At 35.8% G+C, this 19,985-nt stretch overlaps 1 protein-coding gene across 1 annotated transcript; it reads left to right on the forward strand.

The window, feature by feature from the left end:
- Positions 1-13,191: 13,191 nt before the first annotated feature.
- Positions 13,192-19,975, forward strand: LOC112176566 (BRASSINOSTEROID INSENSITIVE 1-associated receptor kinase 1). Its single transcript, XM_024314562.2, has 11 exons — positions 13,192-13,620; positions 13,703-13,835; positions 13,955-14,026; positions 14,151-14,294; positions 16,527-16,598; positions 16,744-16,815; positions 16,921-17,000; positions 17,562-17,690; positions 17,782-18,123; positions 18,481-18,875; positions 19,292-19,975. The coding sequence occupies exons 1-11, from the start codon at positions 13,536-13,538 to the stop codon at positions 19,604-19,606; spliced, it is 1,839 nt and encodes a 612-aa protein (XP_024170330.1). The 5' UTR covers positions 13,192-13,535; the 3' UTR covers positions 19,607-19,975.
- The last annotated feature ends 10 nt before the right edge of the window (positions 19,976-19,985 follow it).

Raw genomic sequence — 19,985 nt, forward strand, 5'->3', positions numbered from 1 at the left:
TCTTTCCTCGACATTTTCAGCAGATTCTAAAAATAAGATTGATTTTTCTTTTGGATACGAACAATACAATTGAATGTAATCACCAATAAGAATTCCATAACCAATATAATTTGAATGGAGAGAGATTTTTATTTCATCATAGCTGAGTAAAAAACAATAACCAATTCTTATCAAGAGACTAACATAAACTAAATTCCTTTTTAAGGAAGGAATACAAAAAACATTATTCAAATCTAAAAAGACTCCAGATCCTAACTCTAGTCGAACTACTCCCACTGCTTTCATAGTGACTCTCTTACCATTCCCTACACAGACACACTATTCACTCTTTCTTGGCTCCTTCCACCTTAGAAAACCATGCATAGAATTAGAAACGTGTATTGGTGATCCACTATCAAGCCACCAAGAATTTGGTGAAACATTTATTAAATTGATTTCAATTGACAAGACTATGCAATTACCTTTCCTCTTAAGCCAGTCTCTATACTTAGGGCAATCTCTTCATGTAACCCTCCCTCTTGCAGAAATAACACTTAAAGACAGTGTTTTTCTTTAGTTTAAAGGCTGCAGTTGGTTTGGTGTTTGAGGTACTAGGCTTTGACATATCATTAGGATTGGCAGGCTTCTTTCCCTTGAACCTCCATGCCTTGCCCTAGTTTTTACCCACATGATTCACACTCACCTCTTTCCGTGGAACTCCTCTTCCTGGACACAAATTGCAATGAGCTCATTGAGAGATCACTTGTCTTTCTGAGCATGGTAAGCACTTTTCAGTTGGCTAAACTTTGGGGGCAGTGAGTTCAGTGCAATGTGCACAATGAACTGGTCATCAACAGAAATCTGCAAATCTCTAAGTCTTGCAGCAGTTTCAATCATCATGTACTCCCTCATGCCAGTGAAACCACCATATTTCATGGTGATCAGACAGTCCAAAAGCTGTCCAGTCTTAGCTTCCTCACTTTCTTGATACATGTCAGCAATGTTGTTCAGGTAATCCCTAGCTGTACCTTTATCAGGAACACTACCTCTCACAGTCTCACTCATGGTTCTTTTCAGAATGAGCTTAGTCATTCTATCAGCTCTCAACCATTTTTGTGCATGCACCTTGTCTAGGTCTAGAGTGTCATCAGTAATTGGTGCAGGTGCATCCTCAGAAATGTCAATATTCAGCAGCCCTAAATAGATTTCAATGTCTGCCCTCCATTTCTCAAAGTTAGAACCAGTCAGTGGTACAATGGTAGCAAGGCTAATCCCAGAGGTTGCCAAAGCTGAAAATAAAAAGAAAAAAAATTTCTAAGTCTTTTTGTTCTGCTTAACTTTATGGGATGTGTTTCAAAATTAAACATAATGCTCAATATACAGAATTCAACCAAAACACATAACTCAAATCAGACATTCACGTAGAATCCCACAAGTCTCAATGTTGTATAATACCTTTAATGGCAAAATAATATAACATTCCTTATTTTCTGTATCACAAAACCAAGATAAAAACAAATGCCTTTTGCATAGATCAGTCAACACCTTTATGGCAAGAAGAAAAGGCCTCAGCAATCTAATGCATTTTAATTGATCTTGTAATGTGTTGTTTAGGTAATTTGGTATGTAAAAGTTTAGACCTTATTTGTAAGATACATTTACATGCTAAAGTACATAAACACAAGTTTCCTAATTTTTGTATCCACATGGTCAGTGAGAATCCCAGAAATAGGTTTCTTTGTGCAACATGTATCCCTAGAACCCTCACTGACTCAAAATCAGTTGTTGGTTTCTGCAAGTTCATCAAAATTTGATGAACCACCAACTGTACTCGTGATGAATCAAATGTTTATTCAATCAAAAAATGCATTCACACAATCTGGGAGACAACTTTTATATATATATATATATATATATATATATGCATTTTTAATCATTCATCACAACCAACTTCAATTAATCAAACGTACATATTGATTAATCCACAGAATCCCATAGTTCATAAGATATGAACAAAGCATCAGTGTAATACCCGTAATTCTAAAATTAAAGTAGTAAGACATCATCCATTCATTTTATAAGTGCTAGGATTCTAATCAATTATTGAGAAATTGAACGAAAATCAATAGGATTTGGGGCGTTAAGGAAACTAACCCGATCGCTATCCCACGCTACACAAAACATGTTACGGAAGCAAATAGTGTATAACAACATATATTGAAAGCAATCTGAAGCCATAAAACATACCAATTGGTTTATGAAACCTAAGCCCCAATTGGTTTCAGAAAGAAAAAAAAATTTGACCGTTGCCTCACAATGGTTATATTAGAGAGAAGGTATTCTCCCGTTGGTTTCAACCTTTGGGCTTATTGGGCCCGTGCCTTATGCGATGGTGTTAAACGAGACAGGCCTTGACTAAAGGCGTTCAGGCCCGAGAGATTTCTTCATTCATTCATTTATATTTCTGGAAAAAGTAAAACCCTAGAAAATACGTATACATAAATTCTCTAGGAAACCATATTTGATTTAAGCCCTTGTGTGTGTGGCTTTGATACCACATGTAAACTAAAAATGGAGCTTGTAAAACAACACACAAGAGAACATAAATACAATATCAATCAGACTGTAATAAACAGACAATGATGCATATAGGCAAATTAAGTGTTCTTTAGAGAATCAACAAACCTGAAGAGGCCATTGATCTCAAAACACTGATCTTCTACACTGCTCACTCTTTTAGCTCTCTATGGGACAAGTATGAATGTTTGATAATCAAATGAGAGTGCAGGGACCAGGCTCAAATATGGTTCAGTCTAGGCGTTGACCCCCTGCCATAAAGGAAGTCATGATTCAATACAAAATCACTTGATTGTAGGTGTATCTCATTAACATTTGGTTTTGTTGCCAAGTTTATCAGATTCCATGCCTTACACATTTCGATACTTAAATGGATAGGCAATCTGGAGTTAAGCCAAAAGATTTTCATTGCTTATTCTGCAAGTAGATTGACAAGTTGTTAAATGCTTGATTGAACTAAAATGATAATGTCCATATTAGTCTTACATAGGCCTTAGTTTAGGAGACTTGGGATGTGCAAGATTTTGATGAATGAGCTCGAAAATCGGCTCATGGAATTCGGCATTGAGAGGTTAGTCTTGCCTTCGACACAAAGTGCACTCAATACATGGACTAGTAGTTCAATTGGGTTTTCAATGATGAGTGAGGCTGAGATATATATCAGAACTCAGTGCTCATCATGACTTCTTGGATTTTAAGGACACAGTTATGTGCCATAAAATACTCTTGAAGAACCCAATAGTGTCATTGTGATGTGGTTGATTGACAAACCTCGAGTTTCCAAATACCAAGTCTAAGACCATTCTTTGGTCTTGTTACCCTTTCCTCATCCTACACTAACTTTTCGTTAGCTCCTGCCTTGCACCGCCTCGTTTTGGTCACATTCTGAGTCCTCTTTGGCTGTCTGAGTCAAACGTCCAACTCTTTTCTCAGTAGATATGAGATTTTCTTGTGTGTTTATTTATTTATATTTATTGTTAAAACTTTGGCTGTCTGAGTCAAAAGTCCAACTCTTTTCTCAGTAGATATGAGATTTTCTTGTGTGTTTATTTATTTATTTATATTTATTGTTAAAAGTTTAGTACTCAATAATTGCTATGAAATTCCCATGTTCACTTCTAACTTTTCATGATTTTGTGTTTTTTGCATATAGTATAACCTGATATCTGCTTTGGTGGAATGTGTTCATGAGTCTGTAGAATTGACATTCACAATGATAGGATGTTTGTATATATGTTCCATTGAACCCATTTTTTTTAACAAGAATGTGTGCAAATCCTTTTTATGTTCCTCAGACACTCCGATTTGAGATATTTTGTGACATGCCAACGTTCATGCTTAATGCTGCATTACTTTTACATCACTTTTTTATATTTGATACAGGACTACCTTAGGTTCTCTTATTGAAAACTAGCTAGTTGGTAAGAGTCTGCTTCAAATCTTATTATTTAAAACAACAATTACTACAAAATAATAGGAACATCTGTTTTAACAAGTTGATCAGATGTAGTTCGTTTCGGCTAAATAGATGTCTATTATAGTCAATCCCTTTGGTTCCATGAGTCAAAAGTCCAACTCTTTTCTTAGTAGATATGAGATTTTCTAGTGGATTTTAGTGGTTTTTCATTTTATTATTATTATTATTATTTTGTTCTTGAAGGTTTAGTACTCAATAATTCCTCTGAATTTACCCTGTGTAGTGTTTGGTCTCCTTAGTGTTTTTAGTTTTCATGATTTCTTGTCTTGCAGATAGTGTGATATGATATCTATTTTGATGGAAGGTGTTAATTGAACAGTATGAAGAATTTAACTCATATGGTAGGTATGTTGCATATATGTTCTGAAATATGGAGGAGTTCTAGGATTCCATGTGGAATTTGGGCTTAAAGTTGGGTTTGCATGTCACTGCTTTAGGGGGGGTATTAACTGACTTAGAGTTTCTGGCTCCATTTGAAGGTTCATGTATACATGCCCACATTATATGTAGTGCTTTTAGAATTCGGTGTAAATGCAATTCATGATCTGGGGCTATTAAAGAAGCAAGTGGACCAATAGACGGAGCAGTTCATTGTATAATATTTCCTTAATTGTGAACCTTGCACTTGATTTGATGACTATCAGCAATTGTTGATTTTCACAACTGTGGGAGTCACTTTTCTCTATAAAACCTTATATTTCTCAACCAATATGTTATCATTATACCATGTGCAACCCCTGTGACTGTCCTCAATGTTAATTTTGTTGGATTACTTATTTAAATATCACTTCTGGTGTCCCATAATACCTTCACCTTTGGTGTGATTTGAAACTTGTCTAGTCTGTACTCTGAACTGAGACCTAGCTTAAAGTTTTGCTTTTGCTGCTGAATTGTATTTGTTGGAATTTTAGATATAATATTTCAAAATACAATATTATTTATTGAGTTTAATCGTAGCCAATTATTTGGTGCTTTGTTTTCCAATAAAACCTTCATTGCATAAGTTGGTATATCATTTATTTTCACCACATCCGTTATAATTATGAGGCATGTTAATTGCTTCTTTATCCATTGTTGACCAGTAAGTTTTTCCATATCAGTTACAAAAGCCAACATTATGAATATTGATGATCATTATCGTACCTTAATTACTAGTCTCATTTGCTGAGTCATATATATACCCTCGTTTCCTTCCTATTATATATGTATGTGTATGATCATCATACATTCTCCTGAAGAGTTCTTTTCTCATATTCTAGTCAAATTTATGTCCTCAATATTCCTTCTTTCATATGCCAAAGGAAATTATCAAGCTGTTCTAGGATCCAAGTATTGCGAGTGTACGCTTACAAGGATTAACAGTTGTTGTACCCTAGAGGGTAAGGCGCCACTAACTTGCTACACCGAAACTCCGAGGAGCGAAATCTACTCTTAAAGGCAGTGTTTACACGCCTCAACCTTAAACTCGTTTTTGAAGTAATCATTGGGTGGCGGTTAGCAAATCCAAAAGATAAGTGTTGATCTTCTATTTTCAGCTGATTATGGCATTAATGTGATTATATTTATTTACTAATAAAATATTATATTTGTGAAATTTTGTAGGAAACGAAATCTGATGACAAAAATAACATCCATCGACCAAATTTTCCAACAATCTTAAGAGTAGATAGTGTTGGTGGATGTTTCCTTGTGGAATGCTTAAGACATGAAAATAAGTCTTTTATTCTTTGAATGAACATAATTCTATCTCGTTAAACATATTACTTTTCAGCTCCAAGAATTGAAAAGAACAAATTTTCCTTTGAGAATGGAGAATCACTATATCTTGAATTATATTTATGAATTAGTTGTTTCTTTTTGCAATAGGAACCGTTTGATTTGAAATTTTATGTGATTAGTTGGCTTTCTATTGATTGCAAAAGTACTGATTGCACTTTAATCATGCATTAAGTTTCGGTTATATTTTATTTGTTTATGGCTTATGATCGTTAAGTTTCTGCCTATAGATTTAAATTACTCAATTGCATTCATTTTTGTTATTGGCGTTAGGTTATAACTTGAAATTTTTCGGTAGTAATGCATGGTGTAATTTAAATCAAGTTGTGTGCTACCATTAATTTGCATTCACTTCATTGTTCAATGCATTATGTTGTAACTTAAAAACTAACCGTTTTGCACATTTACTTTTCTATATCAATAGCTATATATAATATCGTTTTACTATTTTCGTACCATTTATTGTGCATCATTGCTATTAATCTTATGGTTTAGCAAGAGATTTTAATTCTCTGTTATATGATTTGAAACCATAATTATTTTCTATGCATTAAAATATTTTTTATCATTATAACTCGAAAAGTTGTTCCTTTGTTGTTGCCTTTGGAATACGTCCCTTCAAAGTATTTTTTCTTCAAGGAAGGGAAAAAAAATTTGAAATGTTGCCTTCGGATTATTGTTTCTTCGGAAATAATAAAGTTGTTGCCTCTCAATATTTTCATTGCCTCTTGATTAAGATGATGCCTCGGTTGCCTAAAAACAAATGTGTTATCATGAATAACACATTGAGAAATTATTTGTCAGTTTTATATTGACGGTTGCCTATGGTAATTTGATGCCTTGGAATATAAATGTCTCTACAGTTGATGCCTTTGAAAAGAAAAAAATAATAATGTTTCCTTAAAGTTTGGTTACTAGTAATAATGGTTGCCTCATTTACATCTTAAATGATGAATCGGACCCTATCCTATGGATTAGATATAACGGTTGCCTCAATATTTAAATGGTAATGAACATGGTTGCCTTGAGAATTTGGTTACCAAGAAAATAGTTGCCTGATTTCATATTATCAGTGCTTCCGGATATAATGCAGAGACAACAAGTCTCTAAACATGGTTCCCTAGCCATATTTGTTAAGATGATTAGCTCCATATGATGCCTTAAGGTTTTGGGCTGCCTTTCGAATTTTCGTTGCCTTTCGGTTAATGTTGCCTCAAAACAAATAAGTATATGCACTCTTCATTCGTTGGCGCCTCGATATTATCTCTTACGCTGATACATTGAAAAACTATCTCGTTGATTGCTACCTTCGGTTTATACTTTGAAAAAATGGACATTCAATGTACCTCCATGATCAAATTCAATTTTGATCAAGAATTAAAAGATATTTGATGGCTACAAATGTGGGGGTGACTAAAGTATCTGAAGTCACGAAATCAGTAAATAATGTTGCTTATTAAATTCTCAAGTCCTTGACATGCGAAGATTCGTTGCCTAAATATATATGGCTTGATATTATCTTGCCTATATAGATGAGCCTGAGGCTAATTCAGAAAAACTCAAAAATGTGGGGGGTCAAGGAAAAACATGAAAAAATAGGCTATTATATTTAAATGAGATATATTGGATAACTAAAAATCCAATAGAGATTACTTATTGTTGAGATTATTCAATAAGCTGTGTTGGTCAGAGTTGATTTTGGCCAATACTCTGACAAAACCAATAGGCTAAAGGCCGAAACTGGTGGTTAATATATCGAGGGGGATGAGATTATGCCTATAACAAAGGTCAAGAGTGATAGTAACCCAACCTATGTGAATGACGATCCTAGGAAGTAGGTTCATATGGGTAATAACAAGTCACTTGTTGATCAATGACGCACTATCAAATTAAAACTTTGAGTCCATCCCTATGATGCATAGATAGTGCTTTAACTGGAACGTATAAGGATGAACTTTGTTCATAATGAGTACCATATAGCCCTTACACTTGGGTAGTGTGTCCGATTCCAGTACACGCTTGATGGACTCACCTATATAAGTGTGGAAGTGGGACCGCTTCCTATGAAACTTGAGCAAGTTTTCTAGAGCACTCATGAATATCCAGGTATGGGCACATGGCCTATTCGTTCCCACCTTCAGAACAATCTTGATAGAGATTCAATGTCGATGGTAGCTCTCTGATTCACGTCAAGAAATTATGGTTCATAGAAAATTTTATATTCACCAAATTTCTGTGAGTCATGGCTAACTCATCCTATGGCTGGTTCATAGTCGAAAAGACACCAGTTTAGACGCATTGTATTCTCACTGTCCTTTGGCACTCTTTCAATTCTCTAATTTTGTTAGACTTTGCATATTTTGAAATATGTGGGGGATTGTTGGAATTTTAGATATAATATTTCAAAATACAATATTATTTATTGAGTTTAATCGTAGCCAATTATTTGGTGCTTTGTTTTCCAATAAAACCTTCATTGCATAAGTTGATATATCCTTTATTTTCACTACATCCGTTACAATTGTGAGGCATGTTAATTGCTTCTTTATCCATTGTTGACCAGTAAGTTTTTCCATATCAATTACAAAAGTCACCATTATGAATATTGATGATCATTATCGTACCTTAATTACTAGTCTCTGCTGAGTCATATATATACCTTCGTTTCCTTCCTATATATGTATATGTATGATCATCATACATTCTCCTGAAGAGTTCTTTTCTCATATTCTAGTCAATTTTATGCCCTCAATATTCCTTCTTTCCTATGCCAAAGGAAATTATCAAGCTGTTCTAGGTTCCAAGTATTGCGAGTGTACGCTTACAAAGATTAACGGTTGTTGTACCCTAGAGGGTAGGGCGCCACTAACTTGCTACACCGAAACATTGTCTCCGAGGGGTGAAATCTACTCTTAAGGGCAGTATTTACATGCCTCAACCTTAAACTCTTTTTGAAGTAATCATTGGGTGGCGGCTAGAAAATCCAAAAGATAAGTGTTGATATTCTATTTTCAGCTTATTATGGCATTAATGTGATTATACTTATTTACTAATAAAATATTATATTTATGGAATTTTGTAGGAAACAAAATCTGATGACGAAAATAACATCCATCGACCAAATTTTCCAACAGTATTTGACTCAATATGTGGGCATTGTTATCAAATTTTGCTCTTTCTAAACTTGCATATGATTGCTTTTGCTGCTGAATCCTCCAACTTGCTTGAAAAAGCTAGAATTTGCACAAGCATCAGTTCCAAAAAATATGGATGGTAAGCATATGGATTATGAAAAAAAAAGGTTTTCTTAGCCATCCTTTTGATTTATATATATGGTGTCCATGCTAAAGTTTTCTTGTTTTGGCAGCAGAAGGAACTTCTTGGGATCTAGTTAGTGAGAAAGATCTATGAGAATATAAGAATAACAACTTGGGTGAATAAGTCTGTTCTTTTTAATCAATGAGTTATAATAATGGGTATTGGCCATATTGCATGCTTTATGGCTGCATACTTGTTGTTCCTTAAAGAGAGAGGTATTCTATATCTCTGGTGATTTTGACTATCAAGCCTTAGTGTTTCTATTATTTCAGTCATGTAATGATTAAAGTGTTGTCTCCCGAGCAATGAGCATTGATTGAGGTTGAGACAGGTATTTGAAATACTCAAGTAGGAGCAATTGCATGTCCTTATTCAGCTTGAACCTTTTCAAAATGGGAAACTTTGGCCTTTATTGGTGCTACTGTCATCATAGTATGATTTTTTGCATTAACTAGATGGCCAATATAGGTGTCAATTTGTCCATTGTAAATTTGCAGCCTTTCTCATCATTTAATTCCGTGGTCTTAGTTTAATGGGCAGGAGTGACCACAGAAAGTTAAGTTATTGAGTGAATTTACCAAGTTAAATAAAATTTACCAAGTCTGTTGTCATCGAGTATGTTCTATGTACCAATGCAATTATCGAGGTATCTATTTTTCTAATTTGCAGGAATTGACGCCTAATACTTTTAGAAAGGACATTATTTTTATGGTACATCCAAATTAAAATTAGAATGATGAAAATTAATATAAAAACTTGCATTGAACTTCAATTCTTCTAGCTAGTTCCACAGGCAATTCATCCTTCATATCAATTGACTTTGCTTCCCATGATGGTACATTACATGATGCAATCAGAAGGCATGGGATGGAGGCAAAGTCAGTATACTGTAGGATTATGGGAAGCACTGCCATTGGGTAGGTTAATGAACTCTAGTGTTTACTATTTTGATTGTTTTATATGGTAATATTGTGTTAATTAACTATTTGGACTTCATGGGAGACTTATGCATGTCAGATTATCTATTTAGACTGATTGAAGGGCCAAGTTTACTAATGTTTGTCATTACTTGTCTTTGTAGGCTCTATGATGTATAACTTAATGGGAAATGGTTGGCATGTGGGATCATATCAAGTTATAATCAACCCTTTCAAGTACTCATGTAATCAATTAATCTGATTTAAAAATCAGTTTAATTATACTATGATTTTGTAATATGAAGTTATTTAATTGATATAATTTACTACACGAATGCTTTTGTTTATTATGCTTTAATGAAAGGGTTTAATTGAAAGCATTATCTCTTAGAAAAGTGAATAAAGACATTTTTTACGACACGTAAAAGGTGTCTTTTACTACACGCAACATGGTCTTTTATGACACCCAAAATCAAAGTTGTAAAAGATTTTTCATGGTGATCAAAAGAGTTTGTTACGACGCACAAAAAATGTTTTTTAAGGCTCACATTTTGTGTGCCACAAGATAAATTTATTTTTTATGACATGTTTTTTTGTACCATAAAGTTGCCTTTTACGGCGCACATTGTGTGTCGTAAAAAACTAATTTTGTTGTAGTGTAAAACTAATCTAGTTTATTCGACTCTTAGATCACTGGCTGAAAACTAATTATTTTGCTGACTTCTAGCTATAGTTCCCTTAATGTCAGCTTACATCTTCTTTCTGTTTTTAGCCCTGTAATCATAACGGCAGCCACGAAACCTTCTGGACATCTTGCCAAGTTATATTGAAGTTTCTCTCATTCATGCTGTTGTGGAAATGGTTTGTGTTGAGGACTTGTTGTATTGAAGCCTTTGTATTGCCCATAAGGCCACACGCCTTCGTGTTCCCCAAGTTGTGTAACATTACTGGCATTCTTTTCATGCTACAGATATATGGCTTGATTCCTTGATGAAACTCAATATTGTATATATTTTGTTCTAGTTGAAGAGTGCAATTTAAATTAATTGGTAGCATGGCATTGAAATGCTTTTGTTCCCCGATACATACCTTTGCGAACACTTGACATGTGTCTTAAGATATTTATTTTTCCCAAGTTGTCTATATGATCTAATTATCAGGCACACTTTCTAACAGAAGAAAAGCTCAAGATCTAAGGGAGTGAAATCCACTTCCTAATTTGTAATTCACATTTCCTCTTTCATTTTTTTGGTTAAAATTCTCAAAAAAAAAAAAAAAAATTTAAGTTAATAAAGACAAAAACATAGTGTGACCAACCACATAGATAAAACTTCTACAACAGTTATAATTAATAGGGCACGTTTACGTACCTGTAATGAGAATGAAAATGAAGAGAATGATTCCAATGTATGATCCTGCATTTACTTAGGGGTGCGCAGTTTGTACAGAAAATGCGGTTATCGCCCCGAACCGCACCGAACTAAAACGGTGTCGTTTTATACCCACACTGCACCGAACCGCATAAAAGTGGTTCGGTTGCGGTTCCGAGTCATAAACCGCCCGCTTTAAACTGACGCGCACCAAATTTGTATTAATTACATTTTATTTATTTCTCCATTGATGGAATTATTGGTTCATAATATATAAGAAATTCATTTCTGTTTAGGTTTGCAGTTTGCAAGTTGCTATGTTTGCTTGATAATTGACATGAATGTGGGTTTGTTAAGTGTTCAAATATGGTCTTTCTGCTAGTTGCTTGATATTTGAGTAACATTTGCAGATTTGTGCGGACTCTAAATGCATTGAAAATTTGTTTATATCTTATTGAAATTATTAGGTAAAAATAAGCTTGACTTTGGACTTCCCTTTCTAGTTGAAATAAATAAATTGGTCCACACTGAAACCAACCTTTCGAAATAATTGGTTGCGATTTGCAACTAAAATAATTGGTCCAGTCCTTTTGAAATGAGATTGTGATTTGCAATGTAGCCTAGCCGGAAAAAACGGTTTGGTTGAGGTTTGGGCCTCAAACGGAGCCGAACCACACCGCGCTCATCCCTACATTTACTAACGTACATAGGTATTGGAATATGTGTAGATCCCACCTCATTGTCAAGGATCAATTCCTGAATAACTCAGAACTTGATAACCGCGCGCGCGGGAGCCAGTGGGGGGAAGGATATGGGTTTATGAATGAAAGCCTCAAGAATACATTTTTTGCTACCCAAAATATCCTTATGTATTTTTATAACTCCAAATTACCCATAAACCTAGAAATATATAACTTGCTGACACTAATATTTCAATTTATGCTTTTTTGGGGATAATTTATTTAAGAAGGTTATTTGGAATAGTATGCTTATTAATTTGCAGCTAATATGTTCATTATTTGGGTTCTTTTGCTTGCGTACATTGCTTTATTCTCATTGCTTTTGGCATCAAATATTTAGCTCAGGTTACTGCATTGAAATAGATCATTGTCTATTTATATGCATATAAATATAAATAGAAGAAGATCTCAATGTACCGGTGAAGATTTGATGATGAACATAAAGTTTTGGCAATTTATTTTTGTAGAAGTACTTTAGTAATTGAAATCACTTTAATTCTAAATCCAACGTTAGCAAACAATAACAATTATAATCAGTTACATTCTTATTCTAATTTCTTAGAAATGAAATATTCTTATAATAATTTCTTCATTCTCTCATGTCACATCTCAATGCCTTCGATTAATGACTTTTTCTATTCTAAATAAATAAGCATGTGTTCTATTATTGTTCACCACCCGGTTATAGTTGAATATAACCCAGGCAATAAATCAGCCGAAACTCTTATTCGCAGCTCTAAGAAAACCGGGTCTCCCTCTCCCGCGCGCATATGAGACACCAGTACTACTGTGTCTGTCTGACTCTGACCAAAGAGCAGGCAGCGAGTGTTGTCCCGAGTGAGAGTAAAGAAAATCCCACGGCCAGTGATGTGAGTAGTGCTTGGTGGGCCCCTCTTGTTCGTGCGTGCTTCTTGGACCCCCGCTCTCCCACTTCCCTCTCTCTCTCTCTCTCTCTCGCATCTGGGGTCTTCTAAATCCTTACTTTACCCAAAATACAAAAAATTATATAAATGATTAATTTCTTCAACGAAAATTAAAAGAAGAAATTTCTAACGTGGTGGGCTGCTGCAACTTTGACTCAGACTCCCATCCACCTCTCTCTCTCTCTCTCTCTCTCCCCAACTCCTTCACTTTTCCCCGGAGCTCCAATTCAAAGTCGTCTCCTCTCTCTCTCTCAGTGCGTACTTTCCGAAATCGGCAATACAATCAATCCGGTACAGAATAAAGCAAACAGCGGCAGCCGAATTTTCTAGAATCCGGTCAACGCCGCCGGGGGAATTTGATCGGTCAACGCGCCCTTCCCCCCTCCAAATTAGGGATTCGTTTATGAGGAGGAAGACGACGACGACGACGACTCTCTGAGCTCTCTCTCTCTCTCGCGATGTTCTCCGCGACCAAGGCATCGCTGATTCTTCTACTCTTCGGCTTTCTTCAACTACTCGTTAAGGTCTCCGCCAACGTCGAAGGTCTGTGTGTGTCCTCGCTCTCTTTGGTTATTGCAATTCTGTGTTGAACAACTCATTGACTCTCTCACTGACTTGATCACAGGTGACGCATTGAATGCCTTGAAGAGCAGTTTGGCTGATCCTAACAATGTTCTCCAGAGTTGGGATCCTACTCTGGTCAATCCCTGCACATGGTTCCATGTCACTTGCAACTCCGAAAACAGCGTCACCAGAGTGTAAGTGTAGCTGCCTAGCTCATCTTGTTAATGTCACTATGATTGCGAAAACACTATAGGATTGCGAAAAGAGTATAAAAAAGAGGTATTGAATTGCTTGTGTGTTTGTGCTCAATCAGTGATCTTGGCAATGCTAATCTCTCCGGTAACCTGGTGACGCAGCTCGGAGTGCTTACCAATTTACAGTACTTGTGAGTGTGTTTGTCTCTAATTGTATTTGTGGTTGTTTTCAGAGTTATGTGCGTCGGAGTTGGTTTGTTTGTTTGTTTAGAAAGTGAAACTGATGTGTGGATTCATATGACTCTTGCTTGACAGGGAACTTTATAGTAATAACATAACCGGTAATATTCCAACAGAGCTTGGCGGTTTGAACAACCTAGTGAGCTTGGATCTTTACTTGAACAAATTAGATGGCGAAATTCCATCAACACTTGGCAACCTTGAAAAGCTGCGTTTCCTGTATGGACTCACATCCTTTCTCTAAATTCTTCAGCTGTTAAATTTATTTATTTTCTGGTTTTTCTTCCTTTGTTGCACTTACTGTTTAAATTCTACATATGGCTTTTTCTCTTAAAACAAATAAGTGGGGATACATTGCTTGATATATTGGACTCATGTTGTAGTAGCAAATATAAGAAAAGGAAATCCATCTTAGTTTTGTTTGTTATATTCCCAATGCTTCAATTTTTCCTTTGTAGTGGTATTTTTCCTTTAAATGCATTATAAAAGATAAGGTGAACCCAATATTCTACTATGTCGACTATGATCTGGCAATATCATGCCACTGAAGTCAAGACAACTAGGTGGAATTAAACAAATTAGAAAAAGGGAAAATAATATCAAACAGATGAACAAAACGGTGGAAGAAAAGAAGACAAATTATAAGATGTGATGGAACTCCAACGGCAAGAGTCTTTAAGGAAGACCCATAGAGTTAGTTTGTCAATGGACCCCACTGTGAAGATTCCTAGTTCACTGGTATATAAATTTCATATGATTGCAACACTTGATGCAAGGTCTTTTACAGAAGATGTATTAAACTAATTGTTTAATGAAATATGGTACGAAGATTTTAAAGAAGGTGCTAGTCAGGTAGGGGGAGGAACTAATGAGGCCAGAGCATACCACTAGTTTTCTCCTACTATTGCTGCTAGTTTGAAAATTTAAAAGAGAATAATATCACGGGAGTGTCAATGTATAGGAAGAGGCTAGAGGTTAAACCCTTGGGCGTTGCAGGATGTTGGCATTTTTGGGGTTATTTGGATGGAGTGAAATAGAAGGATTTGTGAAGGATATTCAAGGATCGGTGTGGAAGAGCTTCGGGATCAATTTAGTTTTTGGTCTGCCCTGTGTGCGTTGGTCTCTGTAGATCTTAGACATTATCCCCTGTTAGCCTTATTGTTAGACAGAAAAAGCCGCAATGAGTTGATTTAATTTTGTGTCCTCCCAGACTTAGTGCTACTTTTCTCTGTCTTGGTTCTCTGATTGTGGATCTGACTATATTCTGGTTTGTTGACAATATGCGAGAGAGAAAGAGAACTTAATAACATCAACTTCCCCTTTAAGTTGGTCCCCCGTTAGTCCCCCTTTATTTTTCAAAATATCCCTCGTTTCTTGCTGTTTTAATATTTTTGTGGCCAAAAGAAGTGGGGAAAAAAAAACGAAAGAAGTTGGGGGTAATTGGAAAAAGGGTTTCCATAACTGATTGCCATTTCTTTATTATACCTTGAAGATTTGGAAGCACAGGCTTGTCAGTTAATTGTGGTATAGTAGATGGAAAACAGTTTAGGGTCATCACTATAGGCATCAAAGTCTTCAGAATTTTCTGGCTACACCATTTCTGTGTTTTGCAGATTGGAGACCTGTTAGTCTTTGAATTTCAGTTTTGGCTACGTAACTAGGGACTTTTTTCTGTATTCCTGTCATTGGACAGCTAGTCCATTATGACTGTGTCTCGTAATCGTGGTTTAGTAAATTGTTTTTCATTGTGAGAGCTGTACAATACTGTAATTGCATTTCAGTTTTGGGCATCCTTGTAGAGTATTTTTAGGTCATAAAAACCATCAATGCTCTTTTTTGCTTCTCTAAGCCTTTTACTTCGATTGGTTGCAGCATCTGCAATTAATCAGGAGATCTACTTAATTGTGCATATTTTGGTTATGTTATACAAAACATCTCTTGTATTATCAGTAAAATATATTGTGCCCTGCTCTTTAGTATGGGCTCAAGCACTCACAATTACTACATCCTTATTAAGAACCACACTGATCTTAAATATGTGGATTATAACAAGCTGATTTTGTTTAGGAATGTGTCCCAACTCCTAACCAATGAAGTTGCCTATTTAAGGATTAAGCTCTAATAGGATGGATGTCTTGAGAGTTTTGTAGTTCCTTGTCCTTGTTTTTTTTTTTTGACACAATTTGCAAACAGACCTCATTTTTATTTTTGTTTTTTTACGTTTTCACACTATTGTATGGGATCATCTGAGTACTCTATGGACTGTCTCTCTGAACACCATTATAACTTATATGTTTACTTGGAAAGACAAGTACTAATATTTTATAGATACATGCTCAGTATAAGGAAAGAAAAGTAATAACATTTTATATATACATTGTCAGTACTCTATGGGATGTCTCTGTTGTATTGTGATTATATGGGCATAACGGTTGCTGTTCCATGAAATAGGCGTCTCAACAACAATACCTTGAGGGGGGAAATTCCCAGATCACTGACCAAGATTGCATCATTGCAAGTCCTGTAAGTGTTGTATACTTTCATTTGATCTCCATTCAAATATTAAACTAGAAAAGTATGAGAGAGAGAGAGAGAGTGTGTGTGTGTAATAATTTGATCCTCCACTTTCAAAAGTATGCAAATAACAGAGATAACACATGCAATGCAGGGATCTTTCAAACAACAATCTGACTGGAGATATTCCGGTCAATGGTTCCTTTTCACTCTTTACTCCCATCAGGTTCGTTGAAGAAATATTATTCATTGTCTTTCCTTTTTCCACAGTGGTAATCTCTGTTTACCTGGCACAATGATAAACTAAGCCCTATAATTTTTCATCCTGCAGTTTTCAAAATAATCCTAATCTGAATGAGCTTCCAGTCACTCCAACTCCTCCTGTTTCTCCAAGCCCAAGTCCTATTTCAGGTTCTTACCTATATTATTACTATTCTTGTTTATTTCAAATAGTTTTGGAGATTCGGATCTAAATTGTTTCGTCAGTTTGTTGATTTTTTTTCATAACACTCTTATTTGACTATTTATATTATTTGCATTATCATGCCTTTTTCCATCATTCAGGAGATACTGTTGCTTTATATACAATCTCTTGAATCAAAGTGTAAAAAGTGAAGCTAGCAATTTTTAGGAATCCAATTTCATTTTATCTGAAACCTTCTGCAGTTTCTCCATATCTGTGATGCACAAACAAGTTGATGTGAATTTTTTGAAGGTCAAGCCTCTATTTTGCTTGACTAATCTTATGTTTGAAACTTTATTATGTTCAAGTAGGAGGTAGTAATTGGGTTTCTTGTTGAAATTGCAGTACTTTGTCAACTAACTCTTTTTTGGGTATGTCCAACTCTTTTGGGGTGGTGATGGGTTGGTTTAGAGAGTCAGAGTGATAAAGAGCTATATATAATTAGACATAGATGAGTTTTCATCTAGGGTCATTCTATACGATCACTTTTTAAAACTGATTAATCTCAGGTAACAGCCGTACTGGGGCTATTGCTGGAGGGGTTGCTGCTGGTGCTGCTTTGCTGTTTGCTGCCCCTGCAATTGCACTTGCTTGGTGGCGACGAAGAAAACCACAGGATCATTTCTTTGATGTACCTGGTTAGTGATCTATAAGACATAAAAGTATTAACTTCATCACATTGATGTTGTGGTATGAAATGCAAGTTTCACTTATATACACTCTTTGCAGCTGAGGAGGATCCTGAAGTTCATTTAGGACAGCTCAAAAGGTTTTCTTTACGTGAGCTACAAGTTGCAACAGATACCTTTAGCAATAGACATATTCTAGGTAGAGGTGGATTTGGTAAGGTTTATAAAGGGCGTTTAGCTGATGGTTCTCTGGTGGCTGTAAAAAGACTTAAAGAGGAGAGAACCCAAGGTGGGGAGCTACAGTTCCAAACAGAAGTAGAAATGATTAGCATGGCTGTGCATCGAAATCTGCTTCGTCTGCGTGGTTTTTGCATGACACCAACAGAAAGGCTGCTCGTATATCCATATATGTCTAATGGAAGTGTAGCATCATGTTTAAGAGGTAGTCCTTTAACTCTTATATGGGTCCTTGTTGTAATGAAATGTAGATTTATTTTAGTTAAATATATACAGTTATATGCCACTCCATATCTTCTGTTACAATTTTGATTTGTGTCATCCCTTTTGTCATTTTTATCACTTTTTATTTTGATTTCGTTTCTGTCGAAATTGAGAGGGATACCAAATTAATGTTGCCTCAGGTATACAAGTATAAAAATCTGGAAGCTTCTTATTTGTTTTAATTCCAAAGCGGATAAAAGTAAAGTCCAATTAACAAGTATGATTCAAGAAATCGTACTTGGTCATTTTTGTGTGTAATTTGTAGTTCCACTCTCACGATAATGTGTTTTTTTTATAGAGCGTCCGGAATCACAATCTCCACTTGATTGGCAAAAGAGGAAACGCATTGCATTGGGATCTGCAAGGGGCCTTGCTTATTTGCATGATCACTGTGATCCGAAAATTATTCACCGTGATGTAAAAGCTGCAAACATTTTGTTGGATGAGGAATATGAAGCAGTTGTTGGAGATTTTGGGTTAGCTAAACTCATGGATTACAAGGATACACACGTCACCACAGCCGTACGTGGTACGATTGGACATATAGCACCAGAGTATCTCTCAACTGGAAAGTCTTCAGAGAAAACTGACGTTTTTGGATATGGAGTCATGCTTCTTGAACTAATAACTGGACAGAGGGCTTTTGATCTTGCTCGGCTTGCGAATGATGATGATGTCATGTTACTTGATTGGGTATGCCCTTGTGTATTCCTGTTGTTCCCTGTACCTTATTTTCAGATAACAGTTTCCCGTGATATGTTTAACATGCATCTAATCTCTGTTGACATTTCATCATGCTAAATCCGCCATAATTTTTTAGTTTCCAAGTAACAAATGGCCATGGCAACTCTGCTACCTTGACCAGCACTGACACTGGTCTAGGAGTGGAGGGGGGGCAGACAGGGAGGGCGATTGTGGGCATATGTACTTGATTTAATCATTATCTGTTTTCCTCGCTCTGTTTTCCAGTCTTTCTTTATAGCTGAATGTGATTTTTGAAATCAGACTGGTTGGCTATAGACAATTGTCTCTCAAAGTTCAAACATTACATGGACATTTTTGTTTTCCATGGTCGTCACATTTGCCTGACATTATTTTTGAATCTTCAGGTAAAAGGTCTGTTGAAAGATCGAAGGTTGGAAGCACTTGTCGATGCTGATTTACAGGGTAATTATATTGACGAGGAGGTAGAGCAGCTGATCCAAGTTGCTCTACTCTGCACGTCAGGCTCCCCCGGAGAAAGGCCCAAAATGTCAGAGGTTGTTAGAATGCTTGAAGGTGATGGTTTAGCTGAAAGATGGGAGGAATGGCAGAAAGAGGAGATGTTCCGTCAAGACTATAACCCTGTTCACCATCCAAGTACTAATTGGATCATCGACTCAACTTCTCATATTCCCCCCGATGAGTTGTCAGGTCCCCGATGATACTCGTGTTACGCTCTGTATACAGTGTAAGAGGTAATTGGGAATTAAGAAGCCCCATTTTGTATTTCAGTGATACCACATTTGTGTATATTACTATCTTTTCTTCTCTTTTATTTGCTTTTGTTTTCCAATTTTATTGTCTCTAGTTTCCTGTTTATATCAAACAATGGAGCTAGTGCTACTGTAATTTTTAATAGGGTGTTAACTGGCATCATAAAATTCTGGTGCTAGCAACACGGCAGGATCTAGGAAAGGCCATGAAAAAAGCACCATTGTTGTCATATTTATGTATCCTGAAAATTAGTCGAGATTGTCTCTATAAATAAATTATTATTTCCGTGGTCGCAGCACAATTGTGTTGCAAGTAAATTTGAGGCGC

The sequence above is a fragment of the Rosa chinensis genome, chromosome 7, assembly GCF_002994745.2.
Source record: "Rosa chinensis cultivar Old Blush chromosome 7, RchiOBHm-V2, whole genome shotgun sequence".
Taxonomy (NCBI): domain Eukaryota; kingdom Viridiplantae; phylum Streptophyta; class Magnoliopsida; order Rosales; family Rosaceae; genus Rosa; species Rosa chinensis.